Source organism: Somniosus microcephalus, chromosome 3, assembly GCF_052327205.1.
Source record: "Somniosus microcephalus isolate GS21.2 chromosome 3, FLI_Smic_1.0, whole genome shotgun sequence".
Taxonomy (NCBI): Eukaryota; Metazoa; Chordata; class Chondrichthyes; order Squaliformes; family Somniosidae; genus Somniosus; species Somniosus microcephalus.
The window spans coordinates 313,653,259-313,680,065 of NC_140989.1; the positions used below are offsets into that span (position 1 = coordinate 313,653,259).

Sequence of the window (26,807 nt, forward strand, 5' to 3'; positions counted from 1 at the left end):
TTTATTCCAGTTCTTCTCTACGACTCCTTACAAGCAGAGTGTGAGAAGTTGAAAGAACAGTATGAACAGGCCCAGGCTACAATTCTGGAGGGGATTAACTCGGCAACCTCCGAAAAGCTAGTTTCAGTAGAAGCATATGAACAACTAAAGGTTGAACATGAGCAAGAAGTCCAAAGGCTGCAGGAAATTCTTGATGAGCTCAAGGCCAAGACAGACTCATCGGTAGAAGTTCCATCCATAGATGAGAATTTAGAGGTGAAAGTCATGGCAGAACATGAAAGACAAGATGTCCAAGAACTCATAAAAATATTGAAGGAAACCCAAGACAAATATGAGGCGGCAATGACCGAGGTTCAACGACTTGAAGAGCAGAGTCAACTGGGAATCCTTTCAGTGGAAGGGAAGGAAACTGTAAGAAACACAGAGACTGTAAGAATGGGCTCTGAACATGAGCTTGGGAGCATCAAGGCGCAACTTCTTCGAGCGCTTGAAACCAAAGTACAAGAGGAAAGGAAGGTGAAAGCATTGGAGGGCAAGGTGGATGAAATGGTGAAGACTCTGATCCACAGAGTCCCCGTGGAAGAGTTAACGGTCAGCCAACTCCTTCACATGCTGAGAGACAAGACTCCACAATGGGAACACGAGCTTCAATCTGCAAAGGGAAGGAATTCGGAGCTCCCAAAAGTTACGGAAATAACTGAGGTGGCAACACAGATTTTGTGTTACAGTTTACTCTATGAAGAGTTCGTTGAATCACGTCAATGTGAACAGAAGAATGTTGAAACAGCTGCTTCAGTAGAAGGATTAAATAGCCTGATACCGCAATCCCTGGTGGAAGGGAAGGTATTGAACTCACAAATGAGGTCAGTAGTGAAGGAATGGCAGACAACCCAGGAAGAGCGGGATGAATATGAATGCATGAAGAAGTCTTTTCAAGAAAGATGTCTAGGGAAGGAACCACCGTCAGCTAACGTCCAGACGGGTGAGGAGGAAGAAGAAGGCTCTCTCGCTGGCCTAACTCAGGACGAACCCGAATATTACCATGACCTGTTGAGTGACACTGAATATTACGAGGATGTGGTCTGCCCAGCTTGTGATGAAAACTCCCAAAGTGCTGAAATCCGGAGGAAGCACTTAAGGTCTAAGGAACATAGAGAGTTGGTGGCGCTACAGCTGGCAGCCGAGAAAGGAGCTCCAAGAGTTTCAAAAAGGCAGAAAAGAAAAAGAAGAAGCAGAAGATAATAACTGTCTAAAATATTAGCACTTCTACCATCTCAGGCGGGACACTACGAAAGGAGCTAAATTAGTTGAAAAACTGGAAAATGTCAAGACAGCCAGTTGGTTGTAAAAGTCCGCACTGCTGGTTCAACAGGACGAAAGTTCAAGCTGTTACGTCAAGAAAAAGGCTATGGAGGAGTCACGCTAGCCAGGTGAACCGGCTACACCAAAGAAATGTTGTTCGGAACGAGTCAAGATCAGAGACTGAATCTATGAACTGTTCCCGCAGAGACTGAACCTGTGAACTGTTCCCACCGAGATTATATCTGTAAATTGTTTTATATGACATTGACTCCACCGAGATTATATCTGTAATTTGTTTATAGGAAGTTGAAGATATGTATGTTTAACGGAGACTCTGTAAGTAATAAGCTAAAAAGGGAGGATTGTAGTGTATGTACCCGTCTACCTTTAAGGGAACTATTGAATGTAACCGTTCACCTTTAAGAGAACTACTTTAGGTGTGGCACTATTTGTTTGGCTTCTGTATACTGTAATACCGATAGTGACCACACCAGTATATAAGTGTTGTGGCAGGATTGCTGGGGCAGATTCGCCCGGACCTTCGAATAGTAAAGACCTGTTTGTTTGTTACTTCTGAAGTCTGTGTATTTATTAACTGCACAACCCACAGACTTTACAGTGTCCAAACAGGTCAGTCAGGAAAACATTACATCAAAGAACAATGAGGTGGGGTCACAAGGCGTCAAATATTGCAGATGCTGGGGTCTGTATGAAAAATAAAAGAACAGACAAAAAAACATTTTTTTTGCTGGAAATCACAGCAGGTCCGGCCGCATCTGTGTAGAGAGAACAAGCCAATGTCGACTCGAGTCTGGATGACCCTGGAATGGGGACGGGATATGGGAATCATGCAAGCATATCAGTGCACATACCTGGTGGAAGGGACTTTGTGCATCTGAGGCCCTGTCACCCATTGCATCGGTGATACTCCAAATCCCACCTTCATCAGCGGCCTCTGAATGAAACTGGTCACTTTTTGGGAATACGCATACAAAGGTGCGCAACAGGCTGACTAACAAGAGAGTGGAGAAACTGATGGCTATTCGGGTGAACCTACAACTTATTGAGCCAGATGCAGAAGTGTCCACCACACAGCTAGACACTGACACAGAGGAGGAAATGGACACGTCAGAGCCAGAGTCAGAGAATCAGGAGGAGCAATGATGAGTAGAAGACTCAGAAGACTCATGAGTAGAAGACTCAAAGGGACAAAATAAGGACAAATTACAGGCTAAGTAAGCTGATGCTCTTTTTATTTTATTTTAGATGGGTCTTTTTTGTGGGGGTTCAATAAAGTTCAAAATTATAACCTAAATAAAGTTTTGAAAGCCTGTTTTTATTTGTATGGAACAGTATGTCTATTCTGATGACAAAGATAATATAAGGGTCAGAGACAAAAACCAACAGTGTGCAAAAAAACTCAAAATTCCCTAAATTCCCAAAAATTTCAATGGAAAGTTTCCTCTTTTAAAAATTCCTGGAATTTTGCAACCCTAATTAGGACACTGCAACTTAAATGTCCCAGTTTCATAAATTTGAATCACTGCTCAATTTAAGGTTAAACTAAATATAAAATACTCAAATAGTCTGACTTTTATAACACTTTAGGAATCCACTGTGGCACTTTAAAATATAACAGTATTGTAGAATTTGCAATTTGTGCTGTAAGTTTGGCTCAGTTAGTACCACTCTTGCCAGTTATTAGTTGTGGATACAAGCCTCCCTCCAGGTCTTGAACATGTAATGCGTACTGAGGGAGTGCTAATTGTCAAGAGTGCCATCCTTTAGATGAACTATTGAACGAGTGGTTCAGCTGTGCATCAAAGATCCATGTGAAGGGCAAGGAGCTCTCCCCATGTTAACATTCCCCCAGCCCCCACCCCCTCCACCAACACCACCAAAAAATAGACTAACCAGTCAGTATATCAACAACAATTAGCATTTACATCATTATCATCAATGGTCTGCCTAAGGCAGGTACTGGCTCAATTTACCCTTCTCTAAACTACTCTGTCTTGTACTTCTCCATGCGATCTCCTATTCGTCAGGTGGTCCAGAAGTCTCCTTCTTTTCCTCCCTCTTGGTCTTTTTTCTTCCATCCACCCATCTATCACCTCTTTCAACATACCATCCCCTCTCAGCATATGCCTAAACCAATTAATTTGCCTTTTTATGATAACATCAATCAAACCACTTTCTTCTTGTATCATTGCTAGCACCTCCTCATTACTTTTCTTGTCTATCCATTTTGCTTCTGCATGTGTCTCCAAACCCACATCTCAAAGCTCTCTAGAAACCTGACGTCAACATCCATGTTTCAGCAGCACATGCTATATCAAACTCTTCACTAATCTTTTCTTCAGTTCTCTATTCAGTTGTCCAGTCTTCCTTCTATTAAATGCAACTTTTCCCATTGTAATCCTAGCTCTCACCTCCTTGGCACATCTGCCATCTTATATCCCACTTATTCCAATATTATTCTGCTCTTGCAGAAAACAGAGAGTAGGGATAAACGGATCTTTTTCAGGTTGGCAGGCTGTAACTAGTGGGGTGCCGCAAGGATCAGTGTTGGGGCCTCAGCTATTTACAATCTATATTAATGACCTAGATGAAGGGACCGAGTGTGATGTATCCAAATTTGCTGACGATACAAAGCTAGGTGGGACAGTAAGCTGTGAGGAGAATACCATGGGTTTGATTTTGCCATTGGTGACGGGTTGGGTGCAGGTCAGGTGGTCGGCGGGTCCCGATCCCGTCTCCGCTGTTGGGCAGGATAAATTGCGATTTTGCCCTAATTGGGCAATTGATTCCCTGCGTGTGTGCACCCCTGGTCCAATTAGCCTTTTGGGTCTGAAACTCACCTCTGCTGACGTCATTTCTCCAGCTGCATTTAAGGCCTCCAAGCAGCATTGCTTCATTTTGTGCCTATGTTCTTCCAAAGTGACAACTGCTTAAAGTGTGTGTTACTGCTGAAATATCGAGCTCAAGGGCCAAGGCCTCACCACATTTCGATGATGACTCCCTCCATGCTCTGGTGGAGGGAGCCAGAGTTCTAAAGGAGGTTCTCTTTCCTTCCTCTGGGAGGAAAATACCTCCCCAGCAAACCAAAGCTGTGTGGCTGCAACTGGCTCAGGAGGTGAGCTCCAGATCAATGTGCAGCAGAACCTGGCTGCAGTGCTGAAAGAGGTTCAATGACTTTGTTCGCACAGGAAAAGTGAGTATAGCATTGTGGCGACACGCCACCATTGGACATAATCCGCTCACGGCGGCACGGACAGTTTACGCAGGCGCACTGCCGGCAGCAGCCGCCCCCAGCCGGGGGCCCTTTCCTCCGGCAACTTGTTTCCCGCAGGGACAGGCTGCCGGGAGCACTTCCTGTCTGGGGAGTATTTAAGTGGTTGCGCGGGCTTTTCAAGCTCTCTTTTTGCCATGATGTAAATTAAAGCAGTTGTGTTCCATCAACTCTGGTCTCAACTCCCACGTTTGCCGCAGTATCTCAACGCTGGTGACCCTGACGCTCAGGACGAATCCTAAGCTAGCATGGCGGATACAAACGCAGTCACGGTTAAACTACCGGACTTTTGGGAGAACCTGGCCGAGGCCTGGTTCGTTCAAGCCGAGTCCAGATTCCGGCTGAGAAGCATTACAGTCAACGCCACGAAGTACGACTACCTCGTCGCCTCTCTCACCTGCGCCACAGTCCCCAAGGTTTGGGCAGTGCTGCAGGATCCACCAGAGGAAGGCAAGTACGAACATCTGAAGGCCGCCCTTCTTAAAAAATTTCAGGCGTCCTCTTACCAGCGCAACTGCCAACTCCTCGACCTCCCAGGCCTTGGTGACACTTCACCATCAGACCTGCTTTCCCACATGCTGTCCCTCTCGGACGACAAAAACCCCGGCGCCCTCTTTCGCACGCTTTTCATTCGGCAGCTCCCCGCCAGCATCCGCCCGCTCATTGTGGAGTCTGGCTCCACGGACCTGAATGAGATAGCCGAAAAGGCCGACCGGCTGCTCTCCGCGCAGACCGCCCGCGACATCGCGCCCGACCTCACGGCAACGACCACGCGGTCCCCCCGGCCCACTAGGCCCGACCGCCCTTCCACTCCAGGTCACTGCTACTACCACACCCGTTTTGGCACTAGGGCCCAACGCTGCACGCCACCGTGCACTTTCAAACCCCCCCCCCGCACCGGCCCCCACGATGGCCGCGGGGCAAAAGGGGCCCCTACTGTACGTCACCGACGACAGCACCAACCGCCGATTCCTGTGCGACACAGGAGCCCAGCACAGCATCACCCCCGCCTCCGCCCTCGAAATCCAACGCGGCGCACGGGGTATCACGCTGGCCGCAGCCAATGGCTCTGACATCCGCACATATGGCACCCGCATGGTCACGCTCGACCTCGCAAGCCGCCGCTACCGCTGGGAGTTCCTCACAGCCAAGGTCCTCTGCCCACTCATCGGCGCCGACTTCCTACGCGCCCACGGCCTCCTTGTCGACATTCCGAGGCACCGCCTCGTCGACATCAACACTATGGCCCCCATCCCTGGCGCATTCACCCCGGCCCGTTCAGCCGGCCTGACGACCTACTGCCTCGCCAGAGCCACGGACGACTACTCGGCACTACTAGCCGAGTTTCCCGCCCTCACTAACCCGACCTTTTCGGCCAAAGCCGCCAAACACGGTGTGGAGCACTATATCCCCACCACCGGCCCCCCGGTCTCTGCCCATGCCCGCAGACTCAACCCGGCCAAGCTGGAAATCGCGCGGGCCGAGTTCACCACCATGGAGCAACTCGGCATCATCCGCCGCTCCAGCAGCCCTTGGGCCTCGCCCCTCCACATCGCCCCCAAGCCCGGCGGAGGCTGGCGCACCTGCGGGGACTACCGCCACCTCAACGACGCCACCACCCCCGACCGATACCCGGTGCCGCACATCCAGGACTTCTCGGCCCGACTGGCCGGACGAACCGTCTTCTCCAAGGTCGACCTGGTGCGCGGTTACCACCAAGTCCCCGTACACCCCGCGGACATCCCCAAAACGGCCGTCATCACCCCATTCGGCCTGTTCGAGTTCCTGAGGATGCCCTTCGGCCTCAAGAATGCAGCCCAGGCTTTGCAGCGCCTTATGGACTCAGTCCTCCGGGACTTGAACTTCCTATTCGTCTATCTAGACGACATTCTCGTGGCCAGCTCCTCCAAACAGGAACACCTCGAACACCTTTGCATCCTGTTCGGGCGCCTAGCCCAACACGGGCTCATCCTCAGCCCGGCGAAGTGCCAATTCGGCCTAGCCGAGATCGATTTTCTCGGCCACCACATCACCCCTGCTGGGGCCATCCCCCTGCCCAACAAGGTGCAGGCCATCCAGCAATTCCCCCGCCCCAAAACCATCAAGGGCCTCCAGGAGTTCCTCGGGATGGTGAACTTCTGCAACAGGTTCATCCCCAGAGCTGCAGCCCTCATGAAGCCCCTATACGACTCCCTCCGAGGTAAATCCAGCAAGATGGCCGTAGCCTGGACCGCTGACATGTCAGCCGCCTTCGACGCCACCAAAAACGCGCTCGCCGACGCCACCCTGCTCGCGCACCCGAGGGCCGATGCCCGGGTCGCGCTCACCCCCGACGCCTCCGACCATGCGGTCGGAGCCGTGTTCGAGCAGTGGGTCAATGGCGCGTGGCAGCCACTTGCCTTCTACAGCTGCCAACTGCGCCCCCCCGGAGGTCAAATACTCTACTTTCGACCACGAGCTCCTTGCGCTCCACCTGTCGGTCCGCCATTTCAGGTTCCTCCTGGAGGGCCGCCCCTTTACCACGTACGTGGACCACAAGCCGCTCACATACGCGATGGCCAAGAACACCGAACCCTGGTCCGCTAGGCAGCAACGCCAGCTCGCGGCTGTGTCCGAGTTTACCATGTACATCCAGCACGTCTCCGGTAGAGACAACATTGTCGCCGACTGCCTTTCCCGTCCTGCCATCTGCGCGAATCACCTAGCGGTCGACTACGCGCAACTAGCAGCGGCCCAGCTCACGGACCCAGACCTCCTCTCGGCGGCTACCAGCCTGCCAGGGCTACGCCTAGCCAAGGTCGCGCACGGGCCCGAAGCCACGGCAGTCACTTGCGACGTCTCACTCGGCCAACCCAGGCCGGTCGTCCCTGCAACCTGGCGCCGCCGCATCTTCGATGCGCTCCACGGGCTCTCCCACCCGGGTTCCCGCGCATTCGTCAAACTCCTCTCCCAGCGCTTCGTCTGGCGCGGCCTCAGCAAAGATGTTCGGACTTGGGCCACCTCCTGCCTCGCCTGCCAACGGTCTAAGGTACAGCTGCACACAAAAGCACCCCTGGGAGACTTCGAGGTACCCAGCCGCCGCTTCGACCACGTACACGTCGACATCGTCGGTCCTCTGCCGCCATCGCAAGGCCAAACTTATCTCCTCACGATGGTCGACCGCTACACACACTGGCCTGAGGCAGTGCCGCTGACCTCCACCACCACAGCCGACATCGCCAGGGCGTTCGCTAACACCTGGGTCGCGAGGTTCGGCATACCGGCCGACATAACCTCCGACAGAGGCGCCCAGTTCACCTCCGAACTCTGGACGGCCACAGCACGCAACCTCGGGGTGACGCGCCACCAAACCACGGCGTACCACCCGCAGGCCAACGGGCTGTGTGAACGCTTCCACAGGTCACTCAAGGCCTCACTCCACGCCAGCCTGCAGGACAGTACCTGGACTGACCGCCTACCGTGGGTGCTACTAGGCCTACGCACCGCGGTCAAGGAAGACTTCCAGTCCTCAGCAGCGGAGTTAGTCTACGGACAACCGCTGCGCGTACCAGGCGAATTCCTCCCGGAGGCTACCACGCCTTGGTCAGCCGAACAGCAGCGGCTCAACTCTTTCTCTTTCGCTCAACAGTTCGCCCCACTTCCGGTCAACCAACACGGCGAACTCACACCTCACGTCCCGCCAAACTTACAGCAGGCACGCTTCGTCTTCGTGCGACACGACGCGCACCGCAGACCCCTGCGACCCCCGTACGACGGACCGTACGAGGTACTACAAACCGGGGACAAGGTCTTCAAGCTGCGACTCGGCGACAGGGTCGAAACAGTCTCCATCGACCGACTCAAACCAGCACACACAGAACCAGGGGAACAGGTCCCCGTGGCCCGACCTCCAACTAGAGGCCGTCCCGCCAGCAAGCCAGCACAGCCGGCGGCGAACTGCCCGGCCCCGCCAACTAGACCGGCGGCCACTCAGAGCCGCTCCGGCAGAACCATTAGACTACCATCACGACTCGTCCACTCCTCCTAAGCGGATTCTGGGGGGAGCTCTGTGGCGACACGCCACCATTGGACATAATCCGCTCACGGCGGCACGGACAGTTTACGCAGGCGCACTGCCGGCAGCAGCCGCCCCCAGCCGGGGGCCCTTTCCTCCGGCAACTTGTTTCCCGCAGGGACAGGCTGCTGGGAGCACTTCCTGTCTGGGGAGTATTTACGTGGTTGCGCGGGCTTTTCAAGCTCTCTTTTTGCCATGATGTAAATTAAAGCAGTTGTGTTCCATCAACTCTGGTCTCGACTCCCGCGTTTGCTGCGGTATCTCAACAGCATCACCTTTACCCTCATTCTGCTCCCCATCTACTCTCAGCACCAGCACTCTGCATTGCCAACCTACTCCTACACATCCCACTTTACCCTTACATCTCTTGCAACCTTAACCATTCCCTCCCTCTCTATGTACACAATCACTTCACTATTTGACTATGCCGCCCTCACACTCCCTATCACTGTTATGCAATGACAACAACTAACAACACACAGGGAGGGCCCTTGGTATTGGGACCTCACTCCATCTTTGTTTCCTTCTAAGCATCTATATTATGGATTCTCTACACTCACTCCATCATTATCACTCAAACTCCACTTGTGTCCCTCATTGCAGGAAGAGAGAGCCCACAATAAGAGGGAAAGGACGAAGACAGGAGGAGGGCCACCCTCAATAGCCCATCTCACCAGCGCTGAGGAGGCGGCCCGAGAGATCGTTGGAGCCGAGGAGGATGTGGAAGTGGGGGACCTCAGAGGGCACATCAGAGCAAGCTGGTGACAGAATAGTTTTGTATCTCTCTCATTGACATTGCATGAGTGACTGATATGGCTTCTGATGCACATACAGATTGACTTATGATCATCTGCACAAGTCCATGTGCATGCTACTTTAATATCACATGTCTAACTTATGCCTTTATTCCCCCACAGGACCATCGACAGCCCCCCTCCCCATTGTCCAGGAGGAAGAGCTGGAGCTGGAAGTCTCCTCAGAGGAACCTGCAACCTCAGAGCGCAGCGTCAGCACAATTAAGCGCACCCAGCACCAGCACAGAGACGCACACCTCGGTGGGACCTTCAGGAGATAGAGTAGTGTTGTCACCTAGTGTATCACAGCTCACAAGTGAGCATCAACAGATGGTGGAGACAGGGACAGCAGTGGCGAGTCCTCATCGGAGGCCGCTGGGCGCTCCCAGCTCTGCTCAGCTGCATGTGGACCCTGTGCCTCTGGGGCCATCCAGAAAGAGAACGGTGCTGGAACTCCAGGAACAAGTGCAGGAGTCTCTGGCAGGTTTTGCATCCAGGGTTACTGCGAGTGTGGAGAGGATGGAGGAGTCCAACTCTAACATGAGCAGTGCCTTTGTGGAGGCAATGGCGCATGAACGCAGCACCATGGAAAGGATGGCAACCTCCGTGGAAATGATGGCTACCTCTCTGGAAAGGTTGGCAATGATAGAGGAGAGAATGGCTATGACCATGGAGGAAATAAATCGCCAGAGTCTGGAAAACACGGTGAATGTTCAGAATAGACTGACATCTCTGAAGGAGTGATGGACAACTATTGAGCAGAGAAACCAGAGCTTCATGGAAGTCCTTTTGAGGAGAACTGCCAGTGCAGATACGGGTCATCATGGCCCCCGTGATGTGCAACAAGGTGCTGTCAAGCCATTTGCTAGCACTGAAGTGGGGCTGACCCATGAGAGGGATGTTGGTGGCAAGCAACAAGGAAGTGGGGGCTCCTCTCCAAGTGCTCACACTCCTATGCCACTAGGTAGCCCTCAGTCAGAGCCCCACCAGAGTCCTCACCCAACTGAGATGGGCGTCTCAGCCCCTGCACAGATGCAGGAGGGGCAGACTGTTGCCGAGCCCTCACAGGCTCGCAAACCCAGAGGATGCCCGCCAAAGGTGTCGAAGCAAGAGCAGCATGAAAGTGAGCAAGGTGCCTCCACATCTGCTGAAGCCACAGGGGAAGCACCACGTAGAAGCACGCGTAAGAGGAAGATAAAGCACAATTAGTCGGGGGGGGTCAAAGACAATGGGTTCGGTCTTCCTGATTTACTAGAGGGAAACTACAACTCATGCAGGACTGGATGCCGAACAAGCAGGCTGACAACACACAGGCAATGAAGGGGTCGATAGAGGTTGTGGGGAGGTAGATCTGGGTATCGCCAGCGTACATCTGAACCTGCCATCAGTTCTTCGATGATGTCGCCGAGGGGCAGCATCTAGATGAGAAATAGTAAAGGGCCAAGGATAGATCCTTGGGGACCTCAAGTGGTGACTGTAGATAGTATCATAAAAGAGCCATGTGCTCACAAACTGTCCTGAATCAATGTCTACAAGTGCAAATTTTCCAACAGAAATCACTGGGATCTCTGACTGATGCATTCCTTCCCTAACCAAGTAGTACAGAGGTGAATTATATTATAAGATCAGCTCTATGACTATGATCAGCTAATTCAATACAAACCAGATGTTAAACCTAGGACCTATTGGTCTTTATAGCTCAGCTACACATTGCTTTTACCAACTGAACCATCTGGAGAGCTGCTATTTTGTTTTCTAACACAAAGATGTATTAGCACCTGGAAATAATTTTCACAAATTAACTTTTTGTTTTGTTTTTAATTTATAAATTTAGTATAACTTAAAACCAATAAAATTATATAATTTCACTGGCATCTAATTGTGTCTAAAATTTCTTAAGACAGTAATTTTCTTTTTCATTTAGATGAACCCACAGCAAACCTTGCAGAATCCATACCTTTGTTTGTACAGCAAGCTGCGGCAGCAAAAGTTATAGGGTAAGTCATGTGACAAATGATTTTATTAAAGACAAAATCCAAGTGCGTTTCTGCATTTCCACTAATGTTGCAAATCATTGTAATTGAGCAACAGCTGACAAACCAAGGAAAATGTTATGGTATACTGAATAATCTCCTGTGGCATTGCTCACAGGGAGTTGGCGAATACCCTTTTATGACATTAGGGGTGTTTAAGCCATGTGGGAGATAACATCTCGATGCAAGATTCTGTTTGAAATGTTTTAATTTTTGTTTAAAATCTTATGTTGGACTCCAGAAATTTCAGTTACTGAGAAACAAAATGACGGACATTTTTTTTTCAAAAAGCATTTGGAGAGATCCAATTATAAAATGTTGATAATGCTGGAGATACTCAGCAGGTCAGGCAGCATCTGTGAAGAGAGAAACAGAGTTACAGATTTTTAAGCAAATGTAGGGGCTGGGAAAGGGGGGAGGGGATGAAAGAACCTGTCCCATTACCATGTCCTTTTGCCCTGAATATCTCTTAATGTCTCTTAACCTCTCCTGCCTTCTATCCTATCACATACCTTCCCTTTTGTTCTTTCATTCCCTCCCCCCTTTCCCAGCCCCTACACTTGCTTAAAAATTTGTTCCATTTCCTCTTTTTTCCAGTTCTGACGAAAGGTCATCGACCTGAAACATTAACTTTGTTTCTCTCTTCACAGATGCTGCCTGACCTGCTGAGTATCTCCAGCATTTTCTGTTTTTATTTCAGATTTCCAGCATCTGCAGTATTTTCTTTTTATAAAATGTTGATATTGGTTTTCCCATTAGAAATGTTTACATAGCAATTTCCATTGTAAATGTTGACATGAAAAGTGTTACAAGAAATTACTCTTTTGACAGGATGTGTATACCATATGCAAGATTATTAATATATCGATAAATTGATTGAAAGGGCTGATTCCATACTTTTAGCAGGGAGCAGCGCATGCAGTTAATACATGGTGAAAATTCATGGACGCACAGTCCACATATTCCATCCATTTTTAATGTATTTCCTATTGGAAGCACAGACTCGGCCCTTAAAAACGTTTTAACATACTGGTAAATGAAGGTCACAGTTCAGGCTAGAGCATTGTGTGGGGAGGTTACAGTATGCACATTCAATATTGTTGACAAAGAAATCAGTTACCTGAGCAATTTATAAAATAGACACAATCTGCCTCACAGTTCCATAATTTATCATCTTTTTAAATCTTCCTTTCTCTCTTTAGAGCCATCACATCACACACCCTTCACATGCTGAAACAATGGGCAGTAACATGCCATCAGGCTGAGCTACATCGTTCTTTAATCAGAAGAAGCTGTGGACTGGGGGCATGGTCAACCCTCCTGGCTCTAAGATCTTATATGAGATTGGTTTGGGGAACTTCAGCTTAGTTTTTACTTTGGGAGGGCACCAAACTTTCAATAATTGATACAAACATTTCAGTATCAATTAGAATGGATAGTGTGGACAGGAAAAATTCACACCACTACACTAGAAAATGTTCTTTTGAGTGTGTGTGTAAGGTACATATTGACACAATAAAGAGTGCTCTGCATTGCATCTGGCTACTGTTATATCTGACCTAGGATGCTTGATGCCAACAGTCACAAAAGTGTTATATTTCCCAGCACTGACATCCAGATGAGAATTTAATTTTTTTGGTGGGAGAAATAAAACAAAGTATTATTAATTCATTCTAATTGTAGAATTTGTAATTGCCTTATATCTGTTTTATTACCCCATACCTTTCACAGTATGATCATTCAAGAATCTGCTGAGGTAGCTGAGGAATTGCTGCAGCTCAGAGTGGTGCATTGTCTCATGATTGCTATGGGAAACCTGGATCACGCTGACAGCCAAAGACAGGCTAGTTTGGCATTGGAAGTAAGCATATCTTTGTGGGAGTATTTTTCCAAGTCTGTGCTGCTAGCAGGGAGCTTCACTTGTCAGCAGTTGGGAAATTAGGAGAAATGAGCCCATGATTTCCCAATACGTGCTGCCGGTGGACGATGTTCCCTGCCAGCAGTGCGAAATCTGCGTAATCACTCCTTACATCTCAGAGGATGACTGCAAAGGACAGGTGAACCCATGTTCCAGTAACTGTACAGTGATTATATTCATTCATGATAAAAATGTTATTCGATGCACAGTACAGTAATTAAAGGTGAAGAAAAAAATCAGTTAGAAGCTAGGCCAAAATGTTTCTTTTTGTGTATTTTCAAAGTACCGATTAGAAAATGCTAAAACATAGATTTGTTAATTTTGATGATGGAAATATTAAAATTTTCATTTGAATACAAGCATGTTCCCAAGATGGCTCCTAAGTGACCTTTCTGTGTGCAAATTGGCTGTCGCGTTTCCCTACATTACAACAGTGACTACACTTCAAAAGTACTTCATTGGCTGTGATGCACTTTGGAATGCCTGAGGTCTTGAAAGCTGCTATCGAAATGCAAGTTCTTAGTTTCTCAAAGGTCCATTACAATTATTATGAAATTGAACCAATTCAGTCAAAATATTCATTATCATATCAGGTACAGTAGTGTAGGAGTTATGTTACTGGATCAGTAATCCAGAGGCCTGGACTAATAATCCAGTGAGCGCGAGTTCAAATCCCACCATGGCAGTTTAAGAATTTGAACTCAGTTTAAAAATATCTTTAAAAAATGGTATCAGTAAAAGTGACCATGAAGCTGTGGACTAGTTCGCTTTTAGTGAAGGAAAGCAGCATATCTCTTCTGGGACTCTGGAAAGTGCATCAACATGGATGAGGACGAGGATAGAATCAGGCTCAGCTGTGCTGCTTCCTGTTGGCACTGACTGTCTGGGCTCACACGTTTAAAGATTGTGGTACCCAAAGGCTGCCAATATCCATACAGTCAAGAATTGGCAGCAAAGGGGAGAAAATTAAAGAAAAAAACAAATTTGGAAACCAGTAAATAAAAGCATCACGACAGCGTCCAGCATGCCACGAATTCAGGTACAAGAAGCTCTACCTGTCATCACAAATGAGCTGCACATTTAGGGAATGGAAGCCGTTGTGGTCCATATAAATATATTTGGGGCACACAGCGCTACATGGGTGCCAATCAATAGTCCTAACAATCCTGGGGCATGCAGCAATTCTGAAAAAGTTGATGACCTGCGTGTGGGAGCATTGTCAAATGATATAAATTGAGCTGTCTTGGCAAATCGGGTATGGGTGATGTCTTATATAGAGTTGTACACAGCAAATTGGCTGATATGGCAAAAATCCCCTGTGGCTCCCTGGAAGGTGCCTGTGGCATAAAAATTGAGAGCTGTGGTTACTTTCTGTGCCACAGTGAGGGTTGTACGTGCTGTGGACCTCAGTTGCCGATCTGGCTGCAGCAATGAACAGACTTCCTCCAAAGCTTCATGACTAAAGCACAGCTTCCGGAGATAAAGCTCCTGGGAAAAGTCTTGGAAAGTACCCCTGGGTATAAACATTCTGCTGGATGGGCATTGCTGGGATGGTCTGGCTCTTCTCTGGTGCTGCCTGATTAATCTGGCTTCCCTTACAGCCTCCTGCTGCTCCTCTATAAAACATGCAACGCTCAGTTCCCATTAGGAATCCCATTGTGCAACCCTCAGATCCTAGCTCAGTAATTGGCTTGAGATGCATTGCTTTCCAAGGGTAATGCAGAATTTAGGGAAGGCTTCCTGAGCATAAGTGTTTTAAAAACAGTTTTGCAATACCTGCAGTGAGCCCAGGATATGAACAAAAGCGTCCACAAGCAATCTCAGTTGCGAAGTGCTCCTTTAATCAAGTACTTCTGCCTTGATGAATGGGTCCTCGCAAATTGTGCCTTTTAAACAGTGGCACACATCCTCATGGGTGGGTGGGAAGGCGGATGTCATGGAATTTTGGACGGGTGACGTCATTTCTTCAGCGCGGTCATTTGCATATGGCTGCCACTGAGATGGCAGGTGATTCTTCAATTCACCCTGAAAAGAATGGAATTTAAGCTGACAATTCTCCAGCAGAACCCCAGCGTACATTGGCTACATCAGTTATTGCTGGCCCTAAGAAAGTGTCATTGCTGACATACGCCCTTACGCAACCCCAGGAATATCAGGGCCTAAGTCTTGAGCAGAAAGAAAATGTCAGGGGTCTGGAACACTGCTTAATCAAAAGCATTGTAGCACAGTGGAATTGGCGTATTCTGCCCATCAAGGGTTTAGATGAACGTTTAGCCCTGTGACTCTGTTCTCAATCAGTGTCCAACGTTGATAAAGGGCAAAACAGACGTATGATGATTCCCTGTAGGAAGGAGAGAAAATTAGAGTGCCCACTGCACAGTCTTATCCATTCCAAAAAGCTAAAAACACTACTCTGCCAGACTTTGACATTCAGACTAAAACTAAAGGCCCGGAATTTGATGTCAGTGGCAAAGCAAAGGCATTCGCCACTGGCCCCGAAGTAAGCTTTGCACAAAGATCTCGTGATCTCAGTGTCGAAGTTTGGGTTTTCCGACATTCAAATCAACGGAATATAGTGGGGATCCTCTAGTGCGAGATGCTGTGACATCAACAAACTGTCTAAGCAGCCAATCCAAATGCAGAATTCTCAGACACAGTAAACAAGGAAATGAGTAAGCTTTTAAAATTCTAAAATGTTAAAAATGTTCGAGAGAGCAAAACAAAGATTGGGGCTCTCAAATGGGGAAAAGGCAAACCTGAAATAAAGATGAACAAACTTTTAAAAAAATTAATTTTTTTTAAAGCTTCTTAAAATGTTTAATTTTTATTAAAATGGATACATTTCCACACTGCACAAAATTAAAATTAGTTTGAGGCCCATAACATTTGTTTAGCAGTCAATACGCTGTTAAAACCCCAGTTACACCCAATCCCTTATGAGTATAGCTTTTAGTGGGAAATTTAACAGCGTAATTACTGCGGAAGAGCCGAAGTTTTCATCAGTTTCCCTGATTTAAGAGATTACACTGATTGCTGGCTCTGTGGGAGGTGGGGGGCCCACAGTGCAGCCTGTGACCGATAAGCCTGACATTGGTAGTGGGGAAAATGCTGGAGTCCATTGTAAAAAATGTAACAGCAGAGCACTTGGAAAACAGTGACAGGATCGGACAAAGTCAACATGGATTTACAAAAGGTACATTATGCTTGACTAATCTACTGGAATTTTTTGAGGATGTAACTGGTAGAATAGATAAGGGAGAACCAGTGGATGTGGTGTATTTGGACTTTCAGAAGGCTTTTGATAAGGTCCCGCATAAGAGATTAGCGTGCAAAGTTAAAGCACATGGGATTGGGGGTAAGGTACTGACTTGGATAGAGAACTGGTTGGCAGACAGGAAGCAAAGAGTTGGAATAAACGGGTCTTTTTCCAAGTGGCAGGCAGGTAGGTACCGCAGGGATCGGTGCTAGGACCCCAGTTATTCACAATATATATTAATGATCTAGACGAGGGAACTAGATGTAATATCTCCAAGTTTGCAGACGACACAAAGCTGGGTGGGCGTGTGTGCTGTGAGGAGGATGCAGAGAAACTCCAGTATGATTTGGACAGGTTGGGTGATTGGGCAGATGCATGGCAGATGCAGTATAATGTGGATAAATGCAAGGTTATCCACTTTGGTGGCAAAAACAGGAAGGCAGAATATTATCTGAATGGCAATAGATTGGGAGAAGGGGAAGTGCAATGAGACCTGGGTGTCCTTGTGCACCAGTCGCTGAAGGTAAGCATGCAGGTGCAGCAGGCGGTTAAGAAGGCAAATGGTATGTTGGCCTTCATAGCGAGAGGATTCAAGTACAGGAGCAAGGGTGACTTGCTGCAGTTGTACAGGGCCTTGGTGAGACCACACCTTGAGTACTGTGTGCAGTTTTGGTCGCCTTATCTGAGGAAGGATGTTCTTGCCATGGAGGGAGTGCAGCGAAGATTCACCAGACTGATACCTGGGATGGCAGGAATGACGTATGAGGAGAGATTGGGTCGATTGGGGTTATATTCGCTAGAGTTTAGAAGAATGAGAGGGGATCTCATTGAAACGTATAAAATTCTAACAGGACTAGACAGACTAGATGCAGGAAGGATGTTCCCGATGGCAGGGGAGTCCAGAATCAGGGGTCACAGTCTAAATATAAGGGGTAAGCCATTCAGGACAGAGATGAGGAGGAATTTCTTCACCCAGAGAGTGGTGAACCTGTGGAATTCTCTACCACACAAGGCAGTTGAGGCCAATTCATTAAATATATTCAAGAAGGAGTTAGATATATTTCTTAAGGCTAAAGGGCTCAAGGGATTTGGGGAGAAAGCAGGGACAGGGTACTGAATTTGGATGATCAGCCATGATCTCATTAAATGGCGGAACAGGCTCGAGGGGCCGAATGGCCTACTCCTGCTCCTATCTTCTATGTTTCTATGTGTCGGTGCAGTGAATGCCAGACCGCAACTTCAGGGTTTCCGCATCCGCCTGCTCCAAATCCCGACGTTGCGGTCAGTTTCAAAGGCGGAATGATGGCGAACGCTGCCAGTTCACCATCATCTGGACCGCAAATTCTGGGCCATTATTGCATTTATTTACAAGGAATATGGTTATGCAGATGCAAAGTAATACAGCAAGTAACCAGCAGTACAGTATCTGACGTGCATAATGCCGCTCCAAAACAAAATGAGTCTAGTCTTGTATCAGAAATACACAGAAGTTACAACATGTAAACATGCCATGCGCCCCAACCTGTCCATGTTATCATTTACTCTTCATGCGAACAAATATTCCTGATAGCATTTAACCACCATGTTCCCATATCCCTTCAACTACCTACATACCTTCTGCCTCCACCACTAACCCTGGAAATGAATTTCACAGCTTCACAACTCTCTAAAGAAATGTTTCTTGGACTCTGTTCTAAACTGCTTACATTTAATCTTGTATCCACAGCCACTCATTCTGCTACTAGAAACAATCTGCTTCTATCTACGCCATCATATCCTTTCATAATTTTAAATACTTCTATCATATTGCCCCTTAATCTGCGTTGTTCCAATGAAAAAATCCCAATTTTTCAAGTCTTTGTATTTCTTCATACCAGATGGCATCCTGGTGAATCTGCATTGTATCCTAAGATCTCAATATCCTTTCTATTGTGTGGAGCCCAATAATGCACAGAGTATTCTATTTGAGGTCTTAAAGTTTTATAGAAAAAGAAATTGCATATAGCGCCTTTCAAAACCTCAGGACGTTCCAGAGCATTTCATACCCAATGAAGGTTTTTGAAGTGTAGTTACCGTTATAATGTAGAGAAATGCGGCAGCCAATTTGCACACAGTAAGGTCTCACAAACAGCAATGAGCTAAATGACCAGGTAATCCATTTTTGGTCATGTTGGTTGAGGGATAAATGTTAGCCAGGACACCTTGCTCTGCTTCAAATAGTGCCATGGGATCTTTTACTTCCACATGAGGGGGCAGACAAGATCTTAATTTAACATCCCAGTACTGCACTGATGTTTCAGCATTGGTTCATCATTACCTCTTTTATATTTTATACCTCTTCTGACAACACCTAGAATTCAATTAACTTATTTTTACATCCTTAACAATGAGGTGCTGCCTTTAATGTCCTGTGATCTTGTACCCCCAAATCCTTCTGCTCTTCCACAGCACTGAGCCTACTTCCATTACGAGTATAAAATGTATCATTTCACACTTACTGACATTGAATTCCATCTTCCGCTTTATTCATCCATTCCCTCATTTTATCAATATCCCTTTACAGCCTCCTTTGGTCTTCTAAAGAATTAACTATATCTCCAATTTTGGTATCATCTGCAAATGTTGATACCTCTCTCCCTAGGCCTATATCCAAATCATTGACATACACTGTGAGCAAAGGTGGCTGCAGAACTGAAGGGTGTGGGACACTACTACTCACTTCCAACCACTTTGAAAAACTGTCCTCAACTCCTACTCTCCCTTCTAACCAATTTTTAATCCATGCTTGCTGCCTCTCCCTAATTCCATACTCTGATCTCTAATAATCTCACTTGGGGAAGCTGGTCAAAGGCTTACCTAAAGTCTATATACATTGCATTTTGCCCATCGATCATGTCTACCTCCTCGAAGAATTCTATGAGGTTTGTCGAGCACTATCATCCGTTTTGAAATCCATACTGACTACTTCTATTTTCCCTTTATCTAGATACAGGGTAAATTTCATTCTTAAAGACCATAAATGTTAAGGTAACTGGCCTGCAATTACCCAGATTAGCTGTGCCTCCTTTTTTTTTTAAATGGGTACTACATTAGCCACTCTCCAGTCCTCTGGCAAACATCCACACTCAATATACCCCTGAAATATAATTTCTACAGTCTCAGTAATTTTCTTGCTCATCTCCCAGGATGTTGGGTCCTGATGCTTTGTCTTGTTTTAGCCTAACTTATCTAAAATTTTCTTTTTATCTATCATATCGTTCATCTCACTTTCAACCACTACAGGATTCACCTCCTCTCTTATACACCTTTCTTTAGTAAAGACAAATGTGAAGTACTTACTAAAAAAAAAAATCCATGGCCATTTTTTGATCATCGACAAATTGACGATCGTCTCCTCTTTTAGCAATTCTCCTTTTACTGGTATATTTGTTACTTCACTGTGCCTATTGATGTTTTTTGATTTTTTCCCCTCATACTCCATTAGCCTCTTTTCTAATTTCTCATATTCCTCTTTAGTTTTCTCATTATTTGTATAGTCCTTAAAGTCTCTTTTCAATTTTAATTAGTTTCTAACCTCTTTATTTATCTATGGTATCTTGAAACCACTAGTAGTTTCCTTCTCTTTTTAATAGAATATACTTATTCTGTACTGTTGCAATCTTTAAAAAAAAATCCTACGATTCTCTAAATCTAAATTCAGAACATTTTCGCTGAATTTATGATGAATGCAACATGGTTGCTTGACTCCATGGAATCTCTCCCACCACTACTACATTGGGAAACAGACAGGCAAATGAAACCGAACATTCTAGGACTGCTGCTCAGATATATATTTGTCTTTCTTGAAGTGGAGGTCAGCTGCTAGAAAGAACAAAGGGATATTTTTTCTCAGGTAATCACTATTAATTATTTCTGTCATTCAATTGGATAGGGAGTGAACAGCTGCCCCTTGGCTGTCTGTTGAGCTGTTTACCTGACCAAGGCCTAAAACAAAGCATATTGGAATTTCAATTGGCATGATACTTGTTTGATGGTTGCAGCAATGAATGATAATTAATTTTGTCTTTCCCCCAGTTATACACTATTCATTCTCACTTCAAGGAATTTCTGATGCAATTAATTTGTGAAATCATGTAACAGGAAACCAGCTACACCCAGTCAGATCCCATAGAAATAGAAATATTCCTAGATGCTATTCATGTACTGCCACAAGACAGGGAACCCTTTTAAGAATACAGCTAACTGAAGTCCATTTTACAACACATTTTATCTTAAAGGCATATAGAAAAATACAGAAAAGTCCACATTTTGAGGCATGATAGAGCTGTGCTGTTACACTCTGTTCTAAAAATAATTTCATAATATCTGATATGTTTGTATAAAAAAAGAGAATTAAAAACTATACATCTTTCATTTCAGCACCTGGTTCGTACATTTCCAGTTGTAGAAGAACATGTCCGAAAAGCCATGGGAGAAACACTTTATGAATTGTATATGGTAATTCTTTAATTATCTTTGTTATAGCAACTTAAGGCAATAACAAGTAGAATTGTATTTTTTGTTATGCTTTCTTTTCTTTGAGTATTTTATAGTTGTATTTTTTCTAAAATATATAAATATTATAATATACTGCCATTCAGTAGACAATGCTTTGTTTTTACATAAAAAATATGGTTTTGAAATCACATTTTTAATAAATGTTCTGTTGGATTATATGTATATAATCTTTGAGTAGGTAGTGTGAATAATTATTTACTTTTGATCATGTGCCTTTTTATATTTTCCCTCCCATTTAAGATATTTTGTTTGACTCCCTTGATTGAATAGAGTGTATAGCCATCATCTGTTGTCACGCTGACCATAGAAGCTCCCACATTCAGTCTCGTCTCTGTTCAGTTAGCTGACCTCAACAGTGGCCTTAGACTGGGCAGGGAAAAGAATCCATCAGGACTCTTGGGCCTAATAGATTTCCAGTGACCCCCTGCTGGAAGGCGTGCATGAAAATATTGGGTAAATTAGTATCAGGCTTGGGTGTGATGTACTGAAAAGTTGAATAACCTGCGAACACTCATTGTCTAGGCTTATACATGAAGAATGGTTACTTGTGCTAGGCACTGGAGGGCTGGCAGTGGCATTGTACTTTCAAGAGTTCAGATAATTGCAGGCAACTTGCCCCACCCCACCCCACCCACACTATTTCTCTCTTTGCAGAATTGCATTCCCATATGAGGAAACCTAAATAGCTGCGAGATGACTTTTGATATGCGGGGGAAATTGGAAAAAAAAAACCTACACTGGTTTTATTCCAAATCAGTAGACTTGAATCCTAACCTACACCTGTGTTCACTCATTTGCTTCTGTTTTTGTGTCATGTGACAGAACAACATTTGGGGAGGTGAGGGAAGGAGAAAAAAATGTCAGGACCAATCCCTCTTCACAGTGGTGGGATTTATGTTGGCAAATACAGATTTGCAACAGCCCTGGAGAGATACATAGACTGAATACATACCAAAAATACAACTTACATTTTTAAACTACTCTTGAAATACAGAAAGCCACCTTCATAGGGCAGAGGAAATAAGTAGACATGAGCAGAAGAGAAATATGATACATTTTGTAGTCTTGTACTTATATATGTATCCTTTATATCAATGTAGAGAAATCCAGAGAATTTGTACTTGAAGATTGACTTGATCCAAGCTGGTGTTTTAGTTGGCAACAAAGTCAATATTCCAGGACGTAAGGCAGAGTTAATTTTCCACTTTAGAAATACTATGTAGTAAGCAGAATAAATACACGTTTCAGCAGTTGAACAATTGCATTAATGTAATAATTTATTATGTTTTGCCCCAACAGTTGAAGAAGTACCAGAATAAACACCAGGTTTTCAGTAGCAGCATGACAAGATGGAGCCCATTTTTAAGCAGATTAAAAGTATCAATGCAAAATTTTTCTGAATGAATTACATTTTCAAATAGACTTCAGGTACAAAGAACAAAATAGTGATTGGATTAGCTCAAGCTCTGTCCCATCCCATCTTAAAACATGGTGGAAATGGATTCTAACCATTACTGATGGATTGCACCTTTAGCTACCATGCTGCAGCAGTTGAGCTGTTTTTAAGAATGTGAACTTTCACCATGGGTTTAATACCAGCTCTGTACACTGACAGAATTACCAGGATTCAATATCTATTAATTATTTATGAAACTTGTACTTCTCTAGTAATAGTGTGAACATGTATTACATAAAATGTACAAATATAATTTCTGGCATCACATAACATTTCCATGGTTCCTGTATTTCAACCTGTTAAAAAATAAAATAAATGTGCAACTGTTTGGTGAATATTGACTCAACGCTGCAATCGGAGCAGGAATGTCACTAACAAAAAAAATGAATATTTCATCAATGGTTTCTAATTTTTATTAACTATGGCTGAGAAAGTGGTTTCACGCTGGAAAATGGCGAGCTGCAGATTCCAATGGAGCGTACCAATGCAGGTCTGGGAGGGAGGCATTGTTGTAGAGCCAGGAGCACTCCTGCTCCTTGTGGCTCCACATTAACACCAGTAATAAAAATATTTCTTATCTTTTGGTCACTGGCCTCCAGTGGTCCCTTTAAGTTCTACCCAAAAGGCTATTAGTTAATCACAAATCCATGCAAATTCAGGGTTAATCTTGGCTATGAATACAAAATTGGCTGAAAGGTAGCATACAATGAGTACTTGAGTTACAGCAGGGTGGAGGGAAGTACTGAATGGTCTCTTCCAGGGATCGGTGTTAGAAGTTGGAATCATTATTATTTCTAAACTACATCAGTGACTTGGAGTCACTGATGTAATTTAGGTGTTGGCCGTAGCTCAGTTGGCAGCATTCTCACTTCTGAAGGTTGTGGGTTGAACTGCCACCCCAGAAAATTGAGCACAAAATCTGAACTGACCTGCACTGTCAGAGGTGCTGTCTTTTGGATGAGATGTTAAACCGAGGCCCCATTGGCCATCTCAGGTGGATGTAAAAAAATCCCATGACACGAGAGTAGGAGAGTTCTCCCTTGTGTCCTGGCCAATATTTATCCCTCAACCAACATCATTAAATCAGATGGTCATATCACATTGCGGTTTGTGGCACCTTGCTGTGTGTAAACTGGCTGCCACGTTTTCTACATTACAGACAACAGTGACTACACTTCAAAAGTACTTCTTTTGCTGTAAAGCACTTTGGGACGTCCGGAGGTCGTGAAAAGCTCGACATAAATACAAGTCTTTCTTTCAGAAACCCAATGGAAATTGGTCAGATTTGTATTGTTATCATAATGTCAAACTGGGGAGGAGAGGGAAATGGAATCAGAGAAGTCAGCTCAGAAATAACAGGAATAAGCTGGACAAAATATGCAAGTTTGCAGAACAATGACAGATGAAATTTAATACAAACATTAAGTACTGCACATTGTAAGGAAATATGGGCAAGATATTTACTCCATAAATAATTATGAAATGGCTACAGGTGAAGTTGATAAAAGTCCAGGAGACAAAATGTCCAATCAATGCAGAGCAGCAATCAACAAAGCCACTAAAATGTTGTAGCTTAAACATTAGAACATAAATCATGATCAAACTGCAGTGCTCTGGTCAGACCACACCTCGAGTACTGTGTCCAGTTCTGGTTGCCAAGACACAGATGTCGGGGACATGATTTTATAGTTGTACAAGATTTTAAAAACGATATGGAAAAGGTAAATGCAGAAAATTACCTTAAATTGCAAGAGTAGGACAATGGTACACAGGTTTAAACCAGTAAAAGGCAAATTTAGGACTGATATCAGGAAGTTTTTCTTCACATTTAAAATGATCAATACATGGAAGAGACTCCTGAAGGGTAGTGGAGGTGAATCATTTAATAACCAATTGGATGCTGCAAGGGGGGAAACCTTAGGGTCATTCTGGATGGATGAGCTAAGTTGGGCCAAATGGTCTTACTCATTGTTGTGGAGTATTTTAAATCAACACTCGATACAAGGTTTTAGATCGATAGCCAAGTTGTCTTTATTGCACCGGTGGGGAAAGTCTGCTCTGTCTTAGCCAGACCTTTCCAAATTGTTATAGAAAACACTACATTTTTATACATTACAATAAACATAGCCACCTCATGTTAAATTCATTCCTGCCACCTGATTGGATCTTGGCCTGCATGCACCTTCATGGATTGGTTACGAATCTTAATATAAACATGTATAAGCTGCCTCCTCAATCACTCAAACTGCTGAATGCTAATTAAAAGATACCTTGGAATGTAACCTAGGTAATAAAGTTCTTACGGGCAGTTGAAATGCTGGACATCCTGTCTCCATTTAATTGTTTTATATCTCTCCAAAGGTCAGCTATCTTTGACCGCATCTTTATGGATGTGGTCTCTCATGGTAGTCCCCATCTTCCTTACACTATTCAGTGAAACTGCCAGCGATGTCAGTTTAACTCTTTCCCCACTGCACTCATCCGTAATTATCTTATATTCAAAATGGAAGTTATGTATTCATTTAAAAGCCAAGATATGGCTAGAGAGCCAAAGGTCTACAATAACATTTTGAAGGGACAACGTATCCTTAATATGCAAATATTTTGAATGCAAAACTTGTTGAGCGTGAATGTATCACTTGAAACTATTGCCGTGATGCAATCAAGGAGGATGTTCTTGGCCTGATCCCAAGAGTCAGTTGAGTAGTACTTTGAACCAAGTGTCAAAGGGAAGCATTAAATGGCTCAAACGCCACGTTATCATAATGTCTTTGTGTTTATATATAAAAACATTGTTGATCCAACTAAGGACCCTGCATGTTAAAACAGAGCATTGTGCAAGCGCTCACAACACCTGTTTTTCACCATTCAAGCAGGTTGGGACAAGGTAGTGAGTGGATCATAGAGGACAAGGTATGCCCACTTAAGCCGTGTCACCTTTCCATGTCACTAACAACGAAGCACAGGAAAGGTACAACTGTGCACAAGTGTCAACCTATGGAAAGGACCATCAAGCTGCTTAAATACACTGATTTCCGGTGCCTGGATAAGTCGGGGGTATGTTACAGTATGCCTGCTAGAGTGGCAAAAATTGTAGTGATCTGCTGTGCGCTGCTCAATTTTTTCCAAGTGGTCTATATGGTCACACGCTGCACAAGCATCCTCCCACTCTAATTTCCTCTACCCAGCCTGGTTACATAGGGTGCTTAGTGTGTTTATAGAATGGAGCAAGAAGCAAAACACATTTATAAAGTTATAAATTGGAGTCTGCAGATCAAAAAAAACCTGAAACCATGAAATCAAATTTGCTTATGATGTGCCAAAACATAATCTAATTTGTGAAAGGACTGCTCCACCAGAGCAGTCAAAAAGTGGAAGAAATTGTAGAATAATTTGTATGAAGTCTCTTTGAACTGGTGGAACATTGTGAATCAACTAAAGGAAAACGGAGCAAACTCATGACAGTCTTTTGATAAAGGCCCAGTACATAAACTGCAGATTAATTCAGAGCAGATTGACAAAGTAATCCAAACTATCAGGTAGCAGGTAAGAGCTAACTAAAGAGCTACAGAAAGTTGTACAAAAGTATAGGTTTAGGCATAAGAGAAATGACATGGAAACAACCCTCAAGGACAGAGCTTCATCAAGTCAGAAAGCATGGTGCCTTTTACATGGTGTAATCATAAACACAGCCAAGAGAAATGTCCAGCGTACATTTAAAAATTCAGGAAATGAAATGGGGCATTTTGAAACAGTCTGTTAAAGCAATGGGCACTAGTGATAAATCATATGATCTTTCTCGCTCCAGTTTGTGTGTGATGACAACATTGGCAAATCATGGTGATTAAACCTGAAATAAATGGCAAGACTACATTTTAATATTGATACAGGTGCAAACATCACTTACGTCACAACATAGGTACTGCAGTCCATCAATATCTCAATTTTTAAAGTGGAAGTGCATTCTCATCACTGTAAATTCACTTTTGAAAAAAAGCCTATAATACTAGAAGACTTATCTATAAGAACTCTATGTCAAGTGGTACAATATATGTGAGACTGGCACATAACCAAGTTATAAGTAAAAAAAAAATTATAAAGTAAATTTAAACTCTAAATAACCAATCCAAATTCATAGGACACAT

The 26,807-nt window shown here is 44.8% G+C and overlaps 1 protein-coding gene across 2 annotated transcripts in view; it reads left to right on the forward strand.

Annotated features, from left to right (window-relative positions):
• The window catches only part of armh1 (armadillo like helical domain containing 1), a 64,427-nt gene extending 41,084 nt beyond the window's left edge, over positions 1 to 23,343 (forward strand). The window contains exons 7-11 of one of the 2 annotated variants that reach the window (XM_085982983.1): positions 11,367 to 11,439; positions 13,207 to 13,336; positions 21,069 to 21,146; positions 22,307 to 22,388; positions 22,506 to 22,609. In XM_085982983.1, the coding sequence (XP_085839109.1) occupies positions 11,367 to 11,439; positions 13,207 to 13,336; positions 21,069 to 21,146; positions 22,307 to 22,388; positions 22,506 to 22,525 (383 nt within the window). In that variant the 3' untranslated portion in view covers positions 22,526 to 22,609. Of the gene's footprint in view, positions 1 to 11,366; positions 11,440 to 13,206; positions 13,337 to 21,068; positions 21,147 to 22,306; positions 22,389 to 22,505 lie in introns of both variants that reach the window. The other variant, XM_085982982.1, reaches the window with a different exon arrangement.
• The last annotated feature ends 3,464 nt before the right edge of the window (positions 23,344 to 26,807 follow it).